Source organism: Cyprinus carpio, chromosome B9, assembly GCF_018340385.1.
Source record: "Cyprinus carpio isolate SPL01 chromosome B9, ASM1834038v1, whole genome shotgun sequence".
Taxonomy (NCBI): Eukaryota; Metazoa; Chordata; class Actinopteri; order Cypriniformes; family Cyprinidae; genus Cyprinus; species Cyprinus carpio.
This window is the reverse complement of record NC_056605.1, coordinates 16,752,304-16,769,700: the sequence shown is the minus strand read 5'-3', so window position 1 is coordinate 16,769,700 and position 17,397 is coordinate 16,752,304. Positions and strand designations below refer to the sequence as shown.

General features: G+C 37.7%; 1 protein-coding gene across 1 annotated transcript; it reads right to left on the bottom strand.

Moving 5' to 3' along the window:
* Positions 1-582: 582 nt before the first annotated feature.
* Positions 583-12,188, bottom strand: LOC109102235 (enhancer of polycomb homolog 2-like). The gene is given in 15 exon segments (XM_042731185.1): positions 583-1,498; positions 1,922-2,210; positions 2,470-2,608; positions 2,717-2,838; positions 4,710-5,011; positions 5,178-5,317; positions 7,008-7,091; positions 7,188-7,397; positions 7,482-7,611; positions 7,826-7,974; positions 8,298-8,391; positions 8,393-8,505; positions 9,567-9,712; positions 9,828-9,987; positions 11,791-12,188. Coding segments are annotated over 15 exon segments (2,304 nt in total). The 5' UTR covers positions 11,944-12,188; the 3' UTR covers positions 583-1,425.
* Positions 12,189-17,397: the final 5,209 nt, after the last annotated feature.

Genomic DNA, 17,397 nt, shown 5'->3' with positions numbered 1-17,397 from the left:
GCTTAATATGCAGACAACTATAAGTAAGCACTTTTTTAGGTTTATTCCCCTTGAAATGTAAATACTCAGACCGTGTGGCACTCAGCATTGAGAGAGAACGTAATTTTCAGTTGATTTTTAAGCAGGTACAGCTCAGGTGATTGGCTCAAAGACTTCCATGAGCAAAAATGGCAGGAAGCAGGTCACATTACATCTGGGGAACCTGCCAAACTAGCAGCTTGCTCCTGGAAATACGGCTTGAAGAGCTCATTTGCCCCATCTGGTGGTTAAAGCCCATTCTTGCATTGTTAAACTACATATAAAATCCTAAAAAACACACAAGGAACTGATCATCCTAAGCAGCACTCACTCACCAGCTGACCGCACCTTGAATTGTTAAAATGGCTTTTAAAGATCCGTCACATCCACACTAACGATCCTCATGGACTGTCAAGCTAAGTTAAAGAAGAAGGCATTTAGGCTTATGTACTTTTCCCTAAACATTGTAAAAACAAAACCTGTACGTCTGAGTGATAGTAACTGCAGTGTAATCGTTGACTGGCAGCTGTGGTAGTAGATTTACTCATTTCATTAAAAAGGCCATTTGAAAAGGGGAAATTTATTTGAAGACACTGGACTGAGGATGTATAAATTTCAGCATTCATAAACAAGATGGCTGACAGCATTTGTGACCTGTAGAGTTTACTTTCAATACAACACCAGTCAGAACCCTGAACAGCTCCTTCAACACTGGTTAACCAGCAACGGCTAGACAAACGACATGAGGGCTTCCGTCAGAAGAGCAGGATGTAAATGCCAAACTGAAGATCTTCTGGTCTATTTCTCATAAGCACATTCTGACGAAGCCCATTGGTCTCCAGAATTAACATACTATTCTTGGTAAGACAAGGAGAGGGAGGCAAGAAAATAAACCAATTAAAAATGGTTGACATTTCACGAGGGAAGATCACTCCTTTTGAAAGTACATATCTGTGAAACCAAATTCAGCTTTCTTCTTCCTATAAAGAAACAAGTACAAAGCATGGTATACTAGCTATGTCTGCATTTTGTGGTCACAAAATTGGATTTATTTGTACGAGATACAAAAATGTAAACATTGCAAAATAAATAGTTAAAACAAGTGACGCAGGACCTATATTCATGCTCATGATCCCAACATGAACTGATGCACTTGTCTTGCTTGCATTTTCAAGTGCAAAAGCATGATGACAAAAACAAAAAAACAATCTAGGATTCAAGTAACAGAAATGACAGACTAATGATACAAATATACTATTTTACAAGGTAGTGATAATTCCCAATTTTACAAAATGTACACTTATAATATTGACAAATTTCTTAATATTTTGATATGCTGTTATTGGGTATAGGTCGGTGTAGAAGCCCACAGCTCTCAGCACTGCAGTCTCTGTGTTTTTGGATGGGCTATGTGACCTCCATGGCGACTGTGGTCTCTGATAATCCGTTGAGAGCCAGTCTCTCTGGTTCGTGATTCTCCCTGCAATAGCAATAGAACGTGTGATATATTATTTAAACTTTTCATTCTATATTTGAAATTGAAAGATACAGTAAACTTCTAGATTTTCTCATGTCTGAATTAAATGTCATTACTGTCACTTTTGATGATTTTTATTTTGTTACTTGTCAAATAAATTAAAACTTTCTATTCATAAAAAATATCATGTTTTCCACAAAAATATTAAGCAGCAAAACTATTTTTAACATTAATAAAAATAAAAAGAGCATAAGAAACGTCTATCGAAAGCATAAAAATCCCAAACTTTTGAACAAGTGTCGATTTTTTAAATTCTAAAAAAGTACATATTTAAATTATTTTTTTTGCCATCCAAAAAAAAAACAAAAAGGAAAGGAAAATAACTACAGAGTTAACTAAGTATAAGCGATGTGTCTGGGTTCAGACCTGGCAACGTCGATGGCACTAGTGGGGGTGACTTTGGGTACCCGGTCCAGACTGCTAGCAACGCTGGCCAACTTTAAGGCTGAGGGTGAAGGGGCGCACAGGCGTGCACTGTGGTGCTTGTGGGCAGGAGACACAGCGCTCACGGTGCTCAGGTGCCCGTGGCCGTGAGGCAGAGACTGAGGGACGGGCAGCTGTGGGCTAGATGCATTCGTCATCCGTACTAAAGAGCCTGACTCACCACCACCTCCACTCTGTACAGAATGGTTCGATTTGGCTTGTCTAAAGCTTCCTGCAGGAGACAGAAGAATCATTTCAATAATCGATTTAAGTAATCAAATATGCTTAACTTTCTTTAAATTAACCACCAAACAAAGAGTTTGATATAAGTCTCCGAATAAATTTGGTTCTCATTAACAGTTTTGTTATTATTCCCCACGAAGTATTTCAGTATAGCTATAAAGCATTTTTAGTTTTCAAATATTGGGACTAAAACATTGTAATAGAACTACTGAAAATTTTCGATTTCAATGACATGAAGTTGCACTTGCCTGAATTGGGAAGGACGCCATTGACACTAGCAATCTGGGGCCTGTTTTCATTGTTAGGAGTGTTGACCACAGCAGAGGCAGCAAAGTGTGCACTAGCCGAGTCTAGAGTCTTAGACATGCAGTCAGATGACGCTGTGTTCTGTAGAAGAAATATAGAAATAAATTTTTTTTTGATGAATTCATAATTACAGAACAGAATGGGAGTGAGGTTTAGCACCATAATGCCTGTTTTAGTGTATAAACTCACAGGCAGGTGTGTGTGCAGTTCTGGTGCTGTCGAGTTCTGCTGGAGTTCTTGCTGCTGTAACTGTTTGTGCATCTGAACCAGCTGCTGCTGATGAGAGTGAAACTGTTCTTCTGTGAATCCACCTGCATGTGCAAGAATATAGAGCAGAAATTGATGCTCTACAGATTTAAAGAACTTTATACCAGCAATTTCATTTTCTTCCGCTAGGTGGCAGTTAAATAACTAATGTACTAAAGGGAACCATAAACACTAACCTTCCATTTTTTTTTTTTTTTTTTAAATGTACCACTTCTTCAGCAAAGATGCATTACATTGATCAAAAGTGACAGTAAAAAAATTAATACTGCTACAAAAGTTTTAAAATAAATGCTGTTCTTCTGAACTTTTTGTTCTTCAATGATTCATGAGGAAAAATTCATACGTTTTGACAACAAAGCAGCAAGGTTTTTTCAACATTAATAATAATTTAAATGTTTCTGGCACACCAGGTCAGCATATTAGAATGATTTCTAAGGAGTCATGTGACGCTGAAGACTGGAGCAATAACCGCTGAAAATATAGCTTTGCCATGACAGGAATAATCATATTTTAAAATATACAAATTTCTCAATATCACTGGTTTTACTGTATTTCTGATCAAATAAATGCAGCCTTGGTGAGCTTAAGAGGCTTTAAATAAATGAATAAGATAAACATGTTACTGAATTTTAACAGTAGTAAATGTGTAATAACAATCAACATTGCACATTGCCATTTAATGTAAATATGTGCTATTTTGTTTGTTAAATGACAACGGGTTCAAGGAATTATGACGTGGATTAAATAGATTCAAGGTAAACTATTTGCATAAATACACTGATAGGACACAACTGAATGCATGAAAATAACGTAGCTGCATTATTGCCGGAAAAATCTAAAAACTTGCTTTGCATACAGACTTCGTCCACTACTGAGAGCCGTGAGAACTGAGTTTTATGCATAGTAGGGCTGCTTGATTATGACAAAAGTCATAATCATGATTATTTTGGTCAATATTCTAATCACGATTATTTAACAGGATTATTAGTGGGCCATAGGACCAAAACTTTATATGAAAGATTTATTTAAATACAGCCATTTATATCAGATATTTTTTTCTGTAAATAAGGTTACTATGACATCTACATTTTAGAGAGCAAAATGTCACAATTCACAATACCACAGCAGAGCACTAATGTATAGCCTAATTTACTTCAGTCCAATTTACTGTTACACATTTATTTTCATTCTCATCTGTTTACATCCATTTATTACATAACCGATGAGGGTTTACCTGAATAATAACTAAGTGCCACGTTTTTACATTTTTGTGTGTATTTAACCGTTTAGGCACTAAAAGATGACTTTAAAGTACGTATTTGGTTCCGTCTCTGAGCACATGCACAGAAATCCTCTCAAGGAACAGCGCAAGTTCTCTTTCGTGCTTTTAAAAACATGAATAAATCGTCCCATTTTGTAGAAGTCACGCAACATGATTTTACTCATTTGCACGTGAAATTGGGCTTTTATGGAGGAGCGAAAGCACAGAATGGGGCGCAATAATTGTTTTATCTTGATTATTGTATTTTTATAATCACTGGGAGCCGAAATTGAAATACCCTAACCCTAACTGCACAGCCATTATCATGTCTTTAAAAATCTGTAAATTATGTCCATAGTACTGCCTTATCTGTATATTTATTGTAACATATTGTAGACACTGTATATACTGTACTTACTGCACTTCTGTTTAGATGCTAACTGCATTTCGTTACCTTGTACCTTACATGTGCAGTGACAATAAAGTTGAATCTAATCTAATGTATCAGGGAAGTGCAGAAATAACCAAAATCAACTGGCAAGCCACATTACAAATAACTAAGAGGGCTAGATTAGTTGAAAAACCCTGGAATAAACTGAAAGTTACAATTTAGTTGATTGACCTTCTGAATCCTGTTCAGCTCAGATGCCTCACCTGACACACTGTTGGAGAGCAGCGTCGCTCCACCTTTTTCCACCTGCGCAGTCCCTTTCTTGTCCTCACCCCTTGAGTTCTCCTGTAGCGGCCGAGGGCGGAAAAACTTCCACCTGCAGGCCTGGATGTCACTCAGGAGCTGAGTCAGTGAGCGCTGAGGGCTTGATCTGGAGTTGTGAGAGTTTGTGTTTGTGTGGACGGGGAGGTCAGGCACAATAGAGTCAGCGGAGGGATAAAACATGTCAGGGTCCAGATGCCTGAGGGCACGGTCCAGATCTGACGAGGTGCGATCCAAAACAACCCTGATGGATTACAACAGAGTGCTTTTAGATTTTCTATTAATCTGAACTAAATAAATTCACACCACACATTGTCTCTACAGTGACTCATACTCCATTACAGGAAACAAGAGTTTTTACAAAAGATGAAAAAGGCAAATGAGAAACCGTAAATAGAAGAGTAACATACCTGCCACCCCTGCCCACCCTCCCGCGAGCCACTGCGATGCAGCGTCTGGGCACAGAGAGAGCGGTGAGACAGTTCCGCTGCCACAGCCGGTCCTGATCCGTCTGCTGCCAGTGAGGAGAACAGCTCTGATCCACCAGCGGCTGAGGAAACACACCACACATTTAACAATGGCAAAGGAAAATTACCAATACACCACTAAGCCAAATAATATGCTTCTATGTCACTGTAAAAACTAGTATACCATAGTCAAGGACATCTACAAACAACTACATATAATAGTTTGGTTAAGTTTCATGATATCCACATGCACTAAAGCTAAGCTCAGTCATTGTCCATGTGCTTTATTTACATGCCAAGACAAAAAACACCCCTTCCTGTCTCATGACTCATGTGTGTGAGAGTGATCATTACGGCGATACTTTAAAGTTGTGGCCTAATGGTTAGAGAGTTTGACTCCTAACCCTAAGGTTGTGGGTTCGAGTGTCGGGCCGGCAATACCACGACTGAGGTGCCCTTAAGCAAGGCACCAAACCCCCAACTGCTCCCCGGGCGCCGCAGCATAAATGGCTGCCCACTGCCCCGGGTGTGTGTTCACGGTGTGTGTGTGTGTTCACTGCTGTGTGTGTGAACTTTGGATGGGTTAAATGCAGAGCACGAATTCTGAGTATGGGTCACCATACTTGGCTCTATGTCATGTCACTTCACTTAAAATACTTTAATTGCTTATTTTTATTGCCATAACATCACCTTTGCCTAAACTTATTATATAAGAAATGATCTACTTCACAACAATGGCAGACTGAAATTTGAAAATGATTTGTGGGGACAGGACCCACTAGAAGGGCTCAGCAAAATATCCAGATGTGTGTATATTATATATATATAATTGTAAAAAAATATCTTGGATATCTGAGGAAGCCCAATTTTAAAAGTGAGATTTATAGATCTAAACTTTTCTACTTTTTTTTTTTTTTATCCTTATGCAATAAATAACAAACAACTGGAAGAAAGTGAAAAATACTTAGCTCCTAGAGTAGTAGTATATTTTTATGTAATGCAATGTCAGCATTGTAGGCTATTTTCATGGCAAAAACTATTAAAATAAAATACAAGTATAACAAATACAATAAAAACAGCAAACAAACAAGTTACATTACACAAGATTTTTTTTTACATTAAAATATGAAAAAAATTCTAAAACTTTTTCTGTCAAAATTATATTAAATAACTCTTTAAGTGGGTTCACTTAGCTCCTAGAAGTTTTGGATTCCTAAAACTTACTTTATTATTATTATTTATTTATTTATTACAGAAACTATAGTAAAAGTGGCCATGGTTTAAAATAAGTTTTGAAAACAAAACTAGGACTATAGGGCATATAAATACACTGCCCAAAAAAAAAGTCACCACCTGGATTTAACTAAGCAAATAGTTAAGCTCCTCTCATTGGATAATTACTGCATGGATGATTATGTTATGTGCCCAAAGAATAAGAAAACAATGCGCAGTGGTCTGACTCTCCCATCATCAATACAAGATCCTGGCAAAAAATTAATGCAACTCTGGACAGAAATAAATGTTGTGACATTGCAGAAGCTTATCGAAATTATGCCATGGCGAATGCGTGCCATAAAGCTAAAGGCAGTCCAACGAAATATTACAGTGTGTGACTTTTTTTTTTGGACGGGCAATGTATTTTTGCAGACAGGTTGAGAACCACTGCTTTATGCCATTTCAGGGCACCTTAAACATCAAGACATAATTTTTCAGTTCTATCACCCAGCTCTGGCACAGTCTACAGCCAGCACTGATGTAAAACGGGAAACTCACAGCATTGTAACTGCAGCCAGCTTTCCGTCTGAAGGCAAAGATTCCATCAGGATCATTCTCTTCATCTGGCTCTGAAGCTGGAGATCAGGGGAAAAAGGAGAAACAAAAGACAATTTATTTTATGTAAAAGCACCAAATACAACATGAGCATGTGTAGCCAAACACCGACTGTGCACTGACCAATGGGTAATCCTCCTCTCCAGAGCTGTGGAAGTCATACTGCTTAATGTCTGCCTTGTTGATGGTTTGCTGTCGCTCTAGCCGACCAGGCTGGCGAAATGTATCAAGTCTGGGCCTCTTGTTGTACTTTTTATGGGAACGCACAAAGTCAAAGTGAAGCTCAGGCTTGACTGTGAAGGGGTGGAGGTGTTTGGGCCCAGAATTGTGTGACTAAAGGAAAGAGACAGAAGAAATATTTTTATAACGACCATTAAGCACGTTCAAGTTATTTCTTGCACACAGATATTTCCTCACCTTAATTTTGCTCTCTGCCTTGTGCCGACTACTGAAGGGTAAGGATATGGGTGCAGGGTAAATGGTTTTCTCTGCTAGAGGTACTGTGACCTCAGTCAGAATCTCTCCTGAGAAGTCTCCAATTTGATATCTAAAATACACAAAACATGGAAAAACAAGTGTAAAAACCAATTCGCACTTTTCAAATGATTTATAGCTTAGCGAGACTTGTCATTAGAGAGATGTGTCACCTTACACACAACAACCATTCAAGCAGTTACACAAAACACAGTTTTATTCATATAGTATATGGAACAACAGAAATCATCTTAAAGCTGCTTTATAAGAAGAGAACATTCACACACCTTTTCTCAAACACTTCCAGTGTCAGATGCAGCAGCTCTCGTTTGCTCTTTTCTCTCTTCTTGATCATCTCCAGGATGCTCATGGTTCGGCTGAACTCTCTCCTCAGCTTTAGCATCTTCTCATAAGACACCTCGTCATTCTTACGATTCTACGGAGAGCAAAAGACACACAAACAGATGGTATGAATTAAGAAATATGCTGTACAAAACAAATACATTGGGCATTAAAAAATCTGTATTGATCACCCACTTAATATTAGCTAGGAAAAGCTAGAACTGAATGCATTCTTCAAAAAAGCTGATGTAAATAAAAATACACAATATTAGTAAAAATAAGACGCAACATAAGGAGGCCAGTTTGACGCACAAACATATCAAAGTTATTTCCTTTTGGAAAGTAAGAACAAGTCTTGTCTGAATGCCCTCTAAGAATACTGTTTGAGGAATGCATGACAAAGCACAGAGTACATGCATACTTCCTAGTCTGCATCTTCTCTGTGCGACGCCTGAAGGCCACGTAAGCATCATTGTTGCTGGAGCCATCCCTCTTCTCCTGCTTGATCTGAGATGAGCGATGGGCCTCGGCAGTTCTTCCTCTTTCTCACCCAGTAGTCATACACCGACTTCAACAGGTAGTCATCTTCATTTAGCAGCAGCTTGGCCTCCTGAAGAGTGACCAACTACACAACAATTATTGAGAGAGAGAGAGAGAGAGAGAGAGAGAGAGAGAGAGAGAGAGAGAGAGAGAGAGAATATGTGTGAATAAAACCGTATAATTAGGTGAACATTTAGATAAGCATAATTTTTTTGCATCAAAACCCAAAAAAATTGGTCTCATAGAGCAAAATGAATGATGCTAAATGCAAATAATAACTATAATACAACTGAGCATAGCTAGAATAACAAAATATATATATATATATATATTTTTTTTTTCTCAATAATAGGCATACTTTTATAAGACTTTCTACTGTATTTTATTTTACAAAACCATGCATCAAATTAAAGCCTATGATATTCAGGACCAAGATAATTTGTCACTTGGTAAAAGCAAGCTTAATCAGACAGCTGCTGTGACACCCTCATTTTTGAAAATTGTGAACAAAACAAAAATATATATGACTAGGACACTACATGCTAGGTTTACTTACAGTTGCAGTGAGAATAATGGTCTGTGTCGACTACAGTGTATTTTCTGTGATTAATTACTGCCTAAGTAATTAATTATTTTATTCATCAGTGAAAAAAATTCTGTTCTTTTAAACTTTTATTCATCAAAATACCCTGAAAAAATGTATCACAGTTTCCAATAAAACCTTACAGATGATTGAGAATGATCTGTGAAGGATAATATGACACTGGAGACTGGATTAATGGCTACTCAAAATTCAGCTTTGCCACCACAGAAATAAATTACATTTTAAAATATATTCAAACAGAAAACAGTTACTTAAAATTGTAATATTATTCAACAATATTACGTTGTTGTTTTTTTTTAACTGCATTTAACTATTGTAAATAAATACAGCCTTAATGCACATAACACATTCTTTTAAAAAAAGGTTAAACCATCTTACAGACTCCCAAAACTTTGTATGGTAGTTTATAGTACTAATAATTTATTTCACCATTGGCTTTATGAGATTGTTACTCTCATACAATTCTGGTACAGTGTTGCATTGCCACTTAATATTCTATGCCTTGCAGCAAAACCAGATCAGAAGCACTGACTTGTTATTACCTGGTTGGTGCTTGCCTTCTCTAACCGATCCATCATGATCTCGAACTGCACAGGTTTGAGCTCCATTTTACGGTTGAGTCTGTTCAGTAAAGTCTCGTCCTCTGAGTCCATATCATAGTCAGGCAGCTCGTTATCCAGACCCAGAGCTGGTGCGGAGTAACAGATTGAGATTCACATTCAAATAACACTTTATTTGTTTATTTAAATCAAGAAATTAAAGCATCCAGTAGGATCTTGAGTTTGAAGCTGAGGGTCACTCACGCTGGATGTGGATGAGCTGTTTGGGGATGCGAAACTCTCCTTTGTAAAGGCGGTCATAATACGTGATGTTACTCTCAGCCTCTGGCACAGGGATGACCATACTCTCCTTCTTCTCCCTGAACACCTGCTGGGCAGAGATGGCCCTCTGGAGATGGTGCTCCTGAAACACACCATGAAAGAGAGAGAGAGATGATGAGTAAACCTAATTCTTCATTCACTGAGTAGGACATCTCAAATCTGTGATAAGGTTACACCTTATATGCCAAAACAGTAAAGATTTTGTCACCTCATACATAACACAAAGTATTTCCATTAGCAAAGTGAGACCAGTTTGTTAAGCTGAAACTGATGTAGCTGGACTCAGCAATAAGAAAAAAGTTCAAAACTCACACAGAGACAGAAATAAGAATTGGGTAAGTACGACTTCTAATGCAGCTGAGAACAGCAACGTGATGAAACCCGCTGCAATGGCTTACACAGCTTGCAAGCATACAAATGAACTCGTTCCAATGACTTCTGGATTCATAAGAGACTCACTGTGGTAGACGGTTCAATGATAGAAAGGTGAGCGGTTCATTATCAGGTGGGTGAGGAGAGCAAACGCAATCTGTGGCACATAACTCAAGTTTTTAACATGTACCTCGGTCTCTGTACTGTATGTCTGTAAAACACAACCTCCTGATCAAGATGCCAACATGGCAGTTCATACTTGTGTTCTAATAAAACTCACTTCACTAACAAATAAAATGAATCAAACTGAAGAAATCTTGATCTGTTGCACATCTTTCAAAACAGCTGAAGATGTCATGACAGATGTGTCAAGTGGTGTAACCAAGATCAGCAAGTGAAGTAATAAATACACATTTTTGACTGAATGAATACCATGATGTTTTCTTTCCCAAATGGAGGGTTACTTGATTTGACCTGACCAAGACATTTATTTTTATAAAAAGGTTAAAATGTGTAATGTTTATGTAAAGACTTAAACGTGTGATGTTTTAAAAGACAACAAAGAGATATAAGGGGGTTGTTTCTGTTTTATGGTTTACTTGACATAATGTGACAACAACAACAACAAGGCTTTTTGCCTGTGGGTTACTAGGACTGGGACAGTTTTCAATTATGTAAAAAAAAAAAAAAAATGTTTTTAAGAAAATTGTACAGTAGTAATAATATCAATAATAATAGTAATAAATACAGTACATTTTAAAATCTTAATTATAAAATTTATTTCATTATATAACTCCATAAGAGATGGTATACACCCATAAACATATATTTATGTACAACAATAATAATAACAATAACAAAAACACCAAACATTACATTCTTAAACATTACATTTTAAACCAACAATAACTAATAATATTTTTGTGAATTAAATAGTTCAAATAAATAATATTTCACATTCGCCTTTCATTACAATATAGGAATATGTGATATGGTAACACATGGTAATATCATGGTGACGTTACTCTGATATATACAATAATACGGAATGATTCCCATATACACCAATGTATTATATGACACTGAAATGTGGGAGATAGTCATGCTATATTGATGACTAGGGCCCGGTGCTGTTGAAACTAAACATAATAAGAAAAGAATCAAATAGATTGAGGTTTCAGAAGCACGCCGTTCAGCTCGTGTATTCCTGTAGTAACATACGCAAATCTCTAACGCATTTACGCAAAAAAGCTGACGTCAACGCGCATTCACCACTAGCAAATGTCTCACGTAAATAACCTTGCTCACGCCACTAGTGTAAAAGATTTCCCACGACTATGCAACTGTCGTAAAATTTATACGTAACCTAGAGCCTTAGAACGCTGCTTGCGGATCCCTTCGAGCAGAGAACGGACTTACGTACTAAAACGTGCGTAAGAGATACGTGAATATCAACACCCTGCTATGCACCTGAACCTCATGAAAAATTATGAATTTAAAATCATTTACATACCGACTCCTCTTCCTTTTCCATTCCGGTTGGCATCTGCGGAACCGCTCGGTTGATGGAGACGCAGTCGGTGAGGTCCGGGAGGTCTTTATTGCGGTAGATCGGCAGCGGTTTGGCGGCGTCTAGCGCTCGCGCGCGGAACGAGAGTTTACTCATTGTTTTCAGCGATCACAAACACACTAAACACGGATCATTCGGTACAAATACACACACGAGCCGACGGTTCTCTCCGCGGCCGCGCTCACTGACGTCCCTCCGATCGAAATCTGGCGGTTAAAGGCATCTCTGAGCGAGTTCTGGTGTTTTTTCACGGGCTTTTTTTTCTCGGCTGGTGTGAAAACATGGCGGACATGATCCCGACAGTCCGCGCGACACTGCCAAAGAGCGTGAGCGTGAGCGCGCGGGTACCGCTGCGCGCGCACACAGTGCTACGACAAGCGGGCACGAGGAGCACATGCGTGCGTCGCAGAGCTGTCACATTATACATTTGTAGACAGTCTTTTACACATCCCCAGTGATGTGTGTAATGTGTTTACATATGCCACGCAGCCAAAGATGGCCTACAATCCAAAACTGAACCAAATGTTCAAGATTTTGGGCCACAGAATGTTTAGATTCAAAATCCCATGGGCTAGGCCTATTGATCGACAGTTTACATGCATTTGTGGGGAGACATGCATCCCTCTTAATAATTAAGAAGGATGCATGTCTTTACCAAATGCACATAAACTGTCGATGTGAGCCTGCAAATCCAGTCTTATGAGAAAATGTTACTGTTTTAAGAGACAAAGACATTCACACCGAAACATAGGCCTACAAGTTAAAAAAAAATTAAAATCATAAACATAAGGGTCCATCCCCAGCCCTATCACTAAACATAACCTTCAGTGGGGCTACATACTAAAACATAGGAATTGTAAAAATTTTGCACAAATTAGTCACCAGTTTTCCAAAATGTAAAATATTTATGAATTGCAATGAGATTATGTTGGTACCTTCACACCCTTATTCAGGTTAGGCACCATACTGAATTTAACATGAATGTTTAAAAACACAAATTTTCACAACGTACATCTTTCAAAACTGTTTATAGATTTCTTGTCTAGAAAGACATTTTGCTGGCTGAACAAGGGCTGCGTTTCCCAAAAGCTTCATAAACCTAAGAAGTTCGTAAAAACAATTGTTCGACTGATCTTTATATAAAGTCTGTTTCCCAAAAGCATAGTAACTTAAGTAGCACTTGAAAATCATTGTAGATCTACAAGTGCTCTGAAGTAATCGTAAAGCCCTAAGTGCATGTAAGAAGACATATTTGTCATATTTTGACATGCGGTCACCTGCAGGACAATCGGCAGATTACACTTTATTCAAGTGCAATGTGATTATAATATAAAGTTTTGATTGTACTTCATTGAACACTTTATTAGGCCTACTTGTTTTTAATTTTTTATTATTAATTTATAAATAATTAAAAAGGGCAGAAAAAATATGAACAAAAATATGAATAAAAGATGTAGGAAATATGCTTCAGAGATGGGGGGGTATGTATATATACTTTATATACAATAATGTATATTGTATATTATTATGTAAAGTATAATATTTTACATGTAAAATATTATACTTAAGGTAAGGTAATTAACATTTCAATAAATGAGCGTGTACTACAATAACGAGCCATTCTATTAGGTGACATTTCAGCACTTGACAAACAGATAGCAATTCCTAAGTAGCACTTAAAGCACAGGGTTATGTTTACGAACATAACATACAGTGGTGTGAAAAAGTTTTTGCCCCCATCTTTATTTTATTTATTTTTTTTTTTTTTTGCATATTTGTCACTTAAAAGATTCAGATCATCAAACAAATTTTAATATTACACAAAGATAACCAGAGTAAATACAAAATGCAGTTTTGAAATAATGATTTCATTTATTAAGGGCAAAAAGCTGTCCAAACTTACCTGGCCCTACGTGAAAAAGTATTTGCCCCCTAAATCTAATAGTCAAGTCAAGTCAAGTCTGCTTTATTGTCAATTTCCACATGTACAGTACATACATACAGAGAATCGAAATTGCGTTACTCTCAGACCCCCGGTGCATACAGATAACATTAACATTAAAGCCTAAAAAAATAACTAGATCAAATATAAAATGTAGATACAATTATACAATAAGGGAATTATAAAAAAAAAAAATAGTTCAGTGGTGCCTGGGGAAGAAGAGGGGAGGGGGGGCAGGTTCGGGAGGGAGTTCAGCTTCCTGACAGCCTGGTGGATGAAGCTGTCCTTCAGTCTGCTGGTCCTGGCCTGGAGACTCCGCAGTAATAACTTGTTGTTCAACCCTTTGCAGCAACAACTGCAATCACGCATTTGTGATAACTGGCAATGAGTCTTTCACATTGCTGTGGAGGAATTGTTTTAATTCAGCCACATTGGAGGGTTTTCGAGCATGAATGGACTGTTTAAGGTCATGCCACTGCATCTCAATCAGATTTAAGTCCGGACTTTGACTCTCGAAAACCTTACTTTTGTTTTCTTGAGTCATTCAGAGGTGGACTTGCTGGTGTGTTTGGGATCATTGTCCTGCTGCATAACCCAAGTGTGCTTGAGTTTGAGGTCAGAAACTGGCGGCTGGACATTCTCCTTCAGGATTTTCTGATAAAGTGCAGAATTCATGCTTCCATCAATTATGGCAAGTCATCCAGGTCCTGAAGCTGCAAAGCAGCCCCAGACCATCACACTACCTCCACCTGTTGGTATGAATTTCTTTTTATGAAATGCTGTGTTGGTTTTACACCAGATGTAACGGGACACACATCTTCCAAAAAGTTCAACTTTTGTTGCATCAGTCCACAGAATATTTGCCCAAAATCTTGGAGATAATCAAGATATGTTTTGGCAAATATGAGATGAGCCTTTTGTTCTTTTTGGTCAGCAATGGATTTTGCCTTGGAACTCTCCTATGGATGCAGTTTTTGCCCAGTCTCTTTCTTATTGTTGAACACTGACCTTACTTGAGGCAAGAGCCCCGTCAGACTGGTTGTGGGGGAGGTGTTGCAACAATATATAGTGATATTCTCAATGTTACCCAGAAAACAGGATACAGGTTTAAATCATTTGAAATACTTATGCTTAATGTTACACTGTCAGATATGCAAAAGAAATCTATCGTATCTCTTTCTCTGGCTACTGTGTATAGACAACCAGACAGATTCACAAATAACCTGCCTGATTTATCTCAACTGCTCCGTGTACCCATAAATACACATGAACTAGACAAAATGACTGGGAACATGGGCACTATCTTCTCTAATACATTAGAAGCTGTTGCCCCCATCACATTGAAAAAGGTTAGAGAAAAACGTACTGTGCCATGGTAAAACAGTAATACCCACTCTCTCAAGAAAGAAATTCGTAGTCTTGAGCGCAAATGGATAAAAACTAACTTGGAAGTTTTTAGAATTGCATGGAAAAATCAGTATGTCCAGCTATAGACAGGCTCTAAAAACTGCCAGGGCTGAGCATATCCACAAAACTCATAGAAAACAACCAAAACAATCCAAGGTTTTTATTTAGCACAGAGGCTAGATTAACAAATAACAAGATGCCACCCGATCTAAATATTCCCTCACAGTTAAATAGTAATGACTTTATGAATTTCTTCACTGATAAAATAGATAAAATCAGAAATACAATAACAAATGTAGATTCTACAGCGTCTAATACTTTAGTTTTATCCATTGCACCCAAAAATAAACTGCAGTGCTTTACAACTATAGGACAGAAAGAGCTAAATAAACTTATCACTGCATCTAAACAACATGTTTATTAGATCCTGTACCCACTAAATTACTGAAAGTATTGTTACATGTAGCAGAAAAACTGCTTCTCAATATTATTAACTCGTCGTTATCTTTAGGTCACGTCCCAAAACCATTCAAGCTGGCGGTTATTAAGCCTCTTAGTAAGAAACCACAACTAGATCCTAGTGAACTGGCAAATTACAGACCCATTTCAAATCTTCCTTTTATGTCTAAAATTTTAGAAAAAGTTGTGTCTGCTCAATTGTGCTCCTACCTGCAAAAAAAATATATCTATGAAGAATTTCAGTCTGGTTTCAGGCCCCATCATGGCAGAGAAACTGCACTCATTACTATTATAAATGTCTTGCTTCTTGCATCAGAAGAAGGCTGCATCTCATTGCTGGTTTTACTTGATCTTAGTTCTGCGTTACAGACCATAGATCACGACATACTCATAGATGGATTACAAAACTATACAGGTATCCAAGGGCAGGCTTTAAGATGGTTTAGATCCTACCTGTCCGATCGCTACCACTTTGTTTATCTAAATGGGGAGTCATCTCATTTATCACCAGTAAAATATGGAGTGCCACAAGGATCTGTCCTAGGTCCTCTGCTATTTTCAATATACATGTTGCCCCTTGGTAATATCATTAGAAAATACGGGATTAGTTTCCACTGTTATGCTGATGATACTCAACTATATATCTCAACAAGACCAGGTGAAACTTCAAAATTATCTAAGCTAACAGAGTGTGTTAAAAATGTAAAAGATTGGATGACCAATAATTTTCTCCTATTAAATTCAGATAAGACAGAGATATTACTTATTGGACCAGAAAACATTACACAGAATCTCGTAGATTACAATTTGCAATTAGACGGATGTACTGTCATTTCTCTACTGTCAAAAATCTGGGTGTTATATTAGACAGTAACTTGTCTTTTGAAAATCATATTTCCCATGTTACAAAAACAGCATTCTTCCATCTTAGAAACATTGCCAAGCTATGAAACATGTTACCTGTTCCTGATGCAGAAAAGCTAGTTCATGCATTCATGACCTCTAGACTGGACTATTGTAATGCACTGCTAGGTGGTTGTCCTGCATCCTCAATTAACAAGCTACAGGTAGTCCAAAATGCAGCGGCTAGAGTCCTTACCAGGTCAAGAAAATATAATCATATTACCCCAATTTTACAGTCTCTGCACTGGCTACCTATTAAGTTCCGTATCAGTTACAAAATATTATTACTTACTTATAAGGCCCTTAATGGCTTAGCTCCTGCGTACCTAACTAGTCTTCTACCACGCAACAACCCATCACGCTCCCTAAGGTCACAAAATGCTGGACTTTTAATAGTACCTAGGATAGCAAAGTCCACTTAAGGAGGTAGAGCTTTTTCGCATTTGGCTCCTAAACTCTGGAATAGCCTTCCTGATAATGTTTGGGGTTCAGACACACTTCCTCTGTTTAAATCTAGATTAAAAACACACCTCTTTGGCCAAACATTCAAATAATACATCTCATAATTTTGGACTGCAGTTATATCAGATCAAATGCGCATTATTATTCTTTAGCTTGGGTTAAACTAATTACTTTTACTTGGCTGGAACAGCAGCTTTGCTGATTATGTCTCTATTTGTTTCTCTGTTTTGCCACGGGATTTACATCCCGTGGTAACTAGGATTTACACAAGCTCCAGTCTGGATCCAGAACACCTGAGAAGAGATGATGCCAACCCCTCAGAGGACCTCAGATGATGCTAACCCAGAGACAACATACAGAACTACCACATTTTGCTA